Source organism: Microtus ochrogaster, assembly GCF_000317375.1.
Source record: "Microtus ochrogaster isolate Prairie Vole_2 chromosome 6 unlocalized genomic scaffold, MicOch1.0 chr6_random_2, whole genome shotgun sequence".
NCBI lineage: Eukaryota > Metazoa > Chordata > Mammalia > Rodentia > Cricetidae > Microtus > Microtus ochrogaster.
The window spans coordinates 4979761-4987585 of record NW_004949095.1 but is presented as its reverse complement, the minus strand read 5'-3'; the positions used below and the strand labels follow the sequence as shown (position 1 = coordinate 4987585).

Sequence of the window (7825 nt, the reverse complement as noted above, 5' to 3'; positions counted from 1 at the left end):
GTCTCGAACTCACAGAGATCCGCCTGCCTCTGCCTCCCAAGTGCTGGGATTAAAGGCGTGCGCCACCACCGCCCAACTCTCGTGGGGTTCTGGGAACTGAACTCTGGTCCTCTAGAAGAGCAGGAGTTGCTCATAGCCAAGCAGCATATACTCTGAACCATCTCTCTAGGCCCTGAAATTAGTTTTTTTTGTTTTTTTTTTTTTACTGATTATATGAATTATTTGTTCTTCTACTTTGTAGCAGCTTAGATGTTCTAGATTAATATGTGAATAGTGTAGACTAGATAATAGTGTACACTTTTGTTACCAGTACATTTAGGTACTAAAATTAGAGAATTTTATATTTTTGAAGAATACCTCATTAATGACTTTTTTATTTTATTTTATTCTTTGCTTTTTTGAAACAAGGTAGCCATGCCTGTCCTAGAACTCACTCTGTAGGCCAGGTTGGTCTTGAACTTGCAGAGATCCACCTGGCTCTGCCTCTCTCATGTGCTGGCATTAAAGGGGTGTCCCACCACTGCCCGGCTAATGATTTAAATATATTCATGGCCTAAGTATGACAAATAATAAGAAGTAGAAAGCCCTAGGCCTTGTACTTATTGTATTTATAAACATTTTTCATGGGATAAAGTGTCAGAAAATCAAGAAGTTACATGATGATACTTGGTAATTTTAGATATGAGTTTGTACTATCTAATTTTGTGATAAAGAATTTAGAAAAGAAGGTAAATAATGAATTCAGTATTTAATATTTTGTATTTGATGCAAGTTAAAAATAGGTGAAGATAGTAAAGCATTTGTAAATTAGGTAAGATGAATGATCTTTGGGTATTGTCATTAGTATCGAAGCAAAAAAAAAAAACCCCGAAATACGAAAAGCTTGCTTAAAAACGTGATACTCTCAGGATTGAGATTGAGTTACTGATTCTTTTGTATTCTGATGTTATTGCAAAGAATACTATATGATATTTTAAAATTTTATAAATTATACATCTTTTAAGAAAAGGGAAAAAATACCTAGGGGATAGTTGTATGAAATGACCTTTTCCACCTGGCAATTCCATTTATTATGTAACCCCTTCCTCACCATGTGCACGCACATGTGCGTGCAAACACACACACACACACACACACACACACACACACACACACACACACACACACACACACACACACACACACACACACACACACACACACACACACACACACACACACACACACACACACACACACACACACACAGAGTTTCAAGTAGCTTGATTGGCTTCCAGCCAAGAATGAATTCAGATTTCTGATCATCTTGCATCTACCCCCTCCTCCCTCCTACTGAGATCTTAAGTGTGCACCACCTGACATATACAGGGCTGGGATCAACTCTGCATACTAGGTAGGCACTCTGTCAACTGCCGATTCATTACCAACCCCCTAAAAACACTACCATCTTCTGTAAGCAACAGCCTCATCTGTTCATGCTGTGTTATTTACTAAGGTAGTGACCAAGACAGCTGAGAAAGAGCATCTTGTTTGGATTCATGGTTTCAAAGGGCACAGTCGCTGTTATTTAGACCTGTGTGTTTCAGCATCATGGTGGAGGGAGCATGTGGAGGAAGAGGGCATTTACCTCATAGTAGATGAGAAGGAGAGAGAGGGAGATTTAGAATGAGAAAAGCCCATGGGAAGCCATCAGGCACATCCACTCGTTACATACTTCCTCTAGCTAGGCCATATCTTCTAAGTTATCCACAGTGCTGTCATCAAACATTTAACATAAAAGCCTATGGGAAACATTTCCTGTTGAAACCATAACACTATAACACTCCATTTTCCAAGACAAATTAATCTGTGCTTCAGTAATGCTAGATAACTTCTATTATAGCATTTTCATATCACATTTTAATATCCTTTCAAAGCAAAAATTGCTAATTATGAATATACCACTATTTTATTATGAAAAATTAAACATTTTTAGACAGCTAAAAGTACTGAATAGTATATATTTAGTAAATATTTAATGAGTTAAAGATTATATAAAATTATCTTTTTGTCTATTTTCTTTTTTAAAGACTGATTTTTATTTAGGTGTATGCATGTGTTTGTATATATGTGCATGTTACCACAGAGGTCACAAGAGGGTGTCATATTACCTGGCCCAAGTGATACACAGGTGTGAGTTGACAAGGGTGTTGTGATGTGAACTACTGTCCTGGCCACAAGCAACAAACACTCTTAATCACTGAGCCATCTACCAGCCCTCTCAATTTTCTTTTCCCTTGTGAGATTGAGAGATGATTATAAACTATCATTATATTTTGCTTTATTCTCTCCATGTTCTAATTTTAGACCTAAATATTTTTTAACATAATTGTTAAAATCCTGATGAAGATAGTGAACATAATTGCTTTTAGTCTTGGTTTCTGAAGGCAGCTATAGGGCTCATTTCTCAGTCCTATTTTGTTCAGTAATCTACTACTCTGAACAGGCTCTAAAGTTTTAGAGGCCATAGACCCCAATGAGAATATGATCAAAGGTGTAGACTAACTCTGTAGAAAAATGCATGTGTTTATATACTCATAAAAGATAGATTGCCATGTTGAATAAGGTCATAGTATTAAGAGTTTCTGTGAAGGACTGGAGAGATGGCTCAGAGCACTGGCTGCTCTTCCAGAGATCCAGAGTTCAATTACTGACAACCACAAACATCTTTAATAAGATCTGGTGCCCTCTTCTGGCCTGCAGGCGTACATGCAGGCAGAACCCAGTATAGATAATCAATCAGTCAATCTTAAAAAAAAGAAGAGTTTCTGTGGCATTTAGGGTTTTATATCTTTATATGTAATGGTCTAGATTAGGCTGTATAATAGAATTGTCAATGCTAGTTACATTGTCATTTAAACATTTTCAGTAGTCACACTGAAGAAAATGCTAAGCTACTATTTTAGATATTGCAGGTCCAAACTACTATTGCATGTAGTGAATACTTTTTCTTCTTCATGTCTTATTCACAGCTGAGTTTTATTTGTCTTAATTAACCTTCCTTTTAATAAACTTCTTAAGAAAACTTTTGGAATAGTATGTAAATTAAAGTTGGCTTTGAAGAAAAATTTCTAGTATTTTTATAAACAGAGACTGTGAACTTGTGCTTTATCTTAGACTCTGACCATCTGCCTACTGAGTTTTATGGAGTTCAAAGCTGCCACATATGTCTCTGGTTACTAGAGGGTTAACTTTTGAAGAAAGTTTTTAGGGTTTCTTGCATACTAGGCTTTTTTTACCCACGCCTATACTTTTTTTTTTTTTTTACGTCTATACTTTTTGAGACAGTATAAAGTTGCCCAGCCTGGCTTTGAACTTGTGGTCCTCCTGCCTCACACTCTCAAAAAGCTGGGATTATGGACCTTACCATTAGGTCCTGGTTTTACTTTTTTAAACGTCTAGGGGATTTTTGTTGTTGTTTGTTTTACTCCTACTATTAGTTTTAAGTTCTCCGTTCAGGTTGTATGACTGGTTTCAGTTTGACTGCTGTTTTTAAACTCTTACTCAGGCTCTTTTTAATGCATAAGCAAAAATTATTTGTGCTGTACATAGTGTTTTGATTCATGCATACATTGTGAAATTGCCAAATCAAGCTTTCCAATGTATGCAGCACCTCATACACTTGCTGTTATTTTGTGGCGAGAACCCCTAAGATCTAGCCCCTGCAATGTTCAAGTCTACAGATTCTGTTGTTAACTCTAATCACAGAGCTTTCTCTTTCCTATCACAGGGAACCCCATGGTACACCTTTCAGCTTAAGCCCCAGTCATCTGGAGTCGAAGCATGTGTATTGTGTTCACGAAGCAAAGGCTGAGAGTGGGAAGCAAATAGTAGGCAATCGGGAAGATCGGAACATCCATTGCTGTGATTTTGAGAGCTCTCAACCATCTGTTATCAGTGATACAGTTGTTAGATTTTTAAATGATGGACCAGCGATTGATGCATTGCATAATTCTGAATGTTTAATTAAAATGGGAGTGCATGTAAGAACTGAGGAAGAATTGCCTAACAGAACAAAGGGAAGCGAGAACACTTCAAAGCCTTCTCTTAATAACGTGGGACACGATGTTGATCCAAAACTGTTGCTGCTGTCTGACTCTTCTCCACCCTCTACTAGTGCCTGTAATCCCCAAAGATTAGATATTTCAAAGCGGCGACAACATGATATTAAACTGGAAAAACTCAAGGAGCGGATTAGGAAACAGTGGGAGCACTCAGAAGAAATAAATGGCCAGGCTCAGACTCTAGGTCACATTGACCATCCATTAATGGTTGTCAACGGTGACAACTCAGTGACAACGAAAGTCAGAAAAGTGGCAGCAGCACCACCTGCTCCGGCATATAAAGGTTTGTAATAACTCTTCATGTTTTCCTTTGTCTCCACATGTCTTCTGGTTCCGCTCGGATGTAAAGAACAGGGTGATTACCAGATTAGCTGCATGAGAAAATTTTTTTTCAGGTACATGTTAAAAGTACAAATTTTAGACCTATGTCCAAAATTTTAGACCTATGTTCCATTCTGGGAATGGGATCCAAAATGAGATTTTGTTTGTTTTTGAGACAGGGTCTCACTGCTAGCCCTAAATGGCCTTGAACTTACTAGGTAGAGCAGGTTGGCCTAGAATTCATGGAGATCTATATACCTCTGCCTCCCAAGTGTTGGAATTAGAGGTATGTGCCACTAGAATAAGAATTGTTAACAAGTCCACTAGGAAATCTCCCCTCTTCATCTCTTTCCTTCGTCCCATCATCCCTTCCTCTTTTATACCCAGACAGGCCTCAGACTCCAAGCAGTCTGAGTGTAGGATGACAGACATGAGCCACTATGCTCAGCTCCTTAGGGAATTCTCAGAGCTGAGACTCCACAAAATAGGAAATAGGATTGCCACCTCTTCTGACAACCAAAAGAATTTGCTTTGGAATTAGCAAGAATCATATAATAGTATGTTTATAGTGGTGCATGCCTGTAATTTCATCTTCTCTGGAGGCTAAGATAGTTTAGGGCCAGCCCAAACTGCAGAGAATCAGCTAGTCTAAACTACATAGTCCAGTTTTAACGAGGGATGTAGCTCAGTAGTAGAAAGCTTGCCTAGCATACTCAAGTCCTGGGTTTAATTCTCAATACTAGAAAAACAGTGACAAACCCTACTTAAAAGACAAATCAGCCAATTCCCACTGACTATAGGACAGCATAATATTTTGGCATTGACATGTATTCTATTTAATTTTTGCTTTTTGACAAAGCTTATTTCCTCATATTTTAATAAAATATTCAAAATAGATTTATGTTAGCATTAATACATTTTTACTGAGAAATGTTCTTTAAATATATTTGCTTTGTATAGCTAATTCAAGTTTTCACAAATGGTGGTTTTGAGCCAGGTGGTAGAGGTGCACACCTTTAATTCCAGCACTTCAGAGGCAGAGATAGGTGGCTCTCTGTGAGTTTGAGGCCAGCCTGGTCTACAAGAGCTAGTTCTAGGACAGGCTCCAAAACCACAGAGAAACCTTGTCTCGAAAAACAAGCAAACAAAAAAATGGTGGTCTTAAAGAGATTTCCGATATTTTTAAAATTTATTTTTATTTTTACTTTATGTGTATGAGTGTTTTGCCTGCATGTATGTCTGTGTACTACATGGACTGTCTGGAAGAATAGCCAGTGCACATAATTGAGTCATCTCTTTATCTTTGGGGTTTCTATTGTTTATGTATATGTCTCTTAAGTTATTTCTCCCAGGGCCATGCATGTAATAAAGGGTTGACTTATTGGTTAGTTTAGCTCATATTAGAGTTTTGTCATTAAATCTTTGACTGTAACCTTCCTTTTTAGGACCAAAATAATTAATTAACAATTATTTGCTCTGTATGTGTTTGAGTGATGTGTCATATGTATTGTGTGTATGAGAGAGAATGAGATTGCGGGAGTAGGTCCTTTCTATTCTAAGATACCAAAGTTTATCTCACTAAAAGAAACTTAAGATATCTTATTTCCAGTGCTATTTTACTCAATACTTTAATTAGAAGTTGTGAGTCCTAAAAGTAGAAATCTTAAATATTAACTTTTTAAAAGTTGGTCATTGGGTTTACCATTTTTTTATGATAGGTTTTTAAAAATGTACTTGTTTTTATATTAAATTATTTTATGAGTACAACTTTTAGAGAGGTTATGTTGATAATGTTTAGTAGGCATTTAAAAAATTGTTACAGAATGTAGTTTCTAATATTCTGATTAATGGATTTATTTTTTTATGGTAGCAAAGTAGTTTTTATTCAGTGTAAATTATAAATGGGCTTTATTATATTGTATTCTAAAGTGATATTTTATTTGCTTGAATACATAATAAATTAACTTGGTAAAGATTTAAAGTCTATACTCTAAAAGCTTTATTGCTCTCTGTTCTAACCATCTGGACCTGTTTCTGGAGGTTACTTGTGTTAACAGGTTGTATGTCATTCCAGGGACAGTTTGTGCATAGCAAGCAATTTGTGCTTGTGTTTATTTCTTCTTTTTATACAGTTTTTTTTTTATCATACTGAACCAATTCTGCATGTTGATAGATCCATCGTTCCCTTTCTCTTATTTGTTCTGCCTCCCTCTCTCTTTCCTAGGTCTTCAACTTAAAGCCTCATGTTTGGTAGTAGTTGCTTTTGTGTGTGTGTGTGTGTGTGTGTGTGTGTGTGTGTGTGTGTGTGTGTGTGTTTAAAGAGCCGAGATAGGATTGTAAATTTGAGGTCATTTTGGGATTACAAGGTGAGACTCTGTATCAAAAAATAAAAACAACAAGACCCCAAAGACATGGAAATTATTTGATGAAACACAAATGGCGTGTGTGCCACAATGATTCCTGCTCATCTTGAACTTAATGCTTGCCTGTCTTTTTTCTTTCTGGTGTAAAGCTCAATGAAGGTAAAGAGCCCAACTTGGTCATGAATATAATTGTTTTGTTTTTTAAGTGTGTGTGTGTGTGTGTGTATGTGTGTACAAATGCATGGATGTCCACAGGCAATTGTGTCTGATATGGGTGCTAGAATCTGAACTGGGACCCTTTTTTTTTGTTTGTTTGTTTTTTTGGGGACCCTTTTCAAAAGCAGTATACACCCTTAACCTCTTAACCACTGAGCCGTCTCTCTGGCCCCAAGAATTTTAAAAAGAGTTCTATTCAGAAAATTGAATAAGCAGAAGAAAATTAGACATAAGAAAGGAGTTTATGATTTGGGGACTAAGGAATTTATTGCTAGTGAAATCTTAACACATGTGAAGATGCAAATACAAAGACGGGCTTCTGAGGAAAGAAATGATGCCGAAAGAGAGTGAGAAAAATAGATTCAAAACCCAAATACTCCAAATTCTGAAATATGGTAAGCACTGATAGAACACTGTAAGTGGAAAGTTCCACTCCTGACCTCATGTGGCAGGTCACAGTCAAAATGCAGGTGAATAATATTGTTTAATCAGACTCCCATGGGATTAAAAGCCCAACCATGCCCCATCAGTTCGGATATATCTTTACCGTGTGTGCCCAGATTCCCCAACTCCATTGTGCTCACAGTGATAAAACAATGTATGTGTAGATCACACAGCAGTTGCCTTTCCTCATCATGTCCCACAAAGGTTTGGGAGAGTTTCTTGTCATTTGCATATTTTCTGCTCTGTTGAGTGTAGTAATTAGGAGCAGCCGGGCTGCATCCCCAGCACCCCGCTGCCCGCACGGCTAGCTTATGCCCATAAATAATTACACGGACACTGTATTCATTTAATCACTGCTTGGCCATTTCTATCTAGCCT

At 37.1% G+C, this 7825-nt stretch overlaps 1 protein-coding gene across 1 annotated transcript in view; it reads left to right on the top strand.

Moving 5' to 3' along the window:
• The window catches only part of Cep350 (centrosomal protein 350), a 147974-nt gene that overhangs the window by 20644 nt on the left and 119505 nt on the right, over positions 1-7825 (top strand). The window contains exon 5 of the mRNA XM_013352491.2: positions 3748-4386. Coding sequence (XP_013207945.1) covers positions 3748-4386 — 639 coding nt within the window. The remainder of the gene's footprint in view (positions 1-3747; positions 4387-7825) is intronic.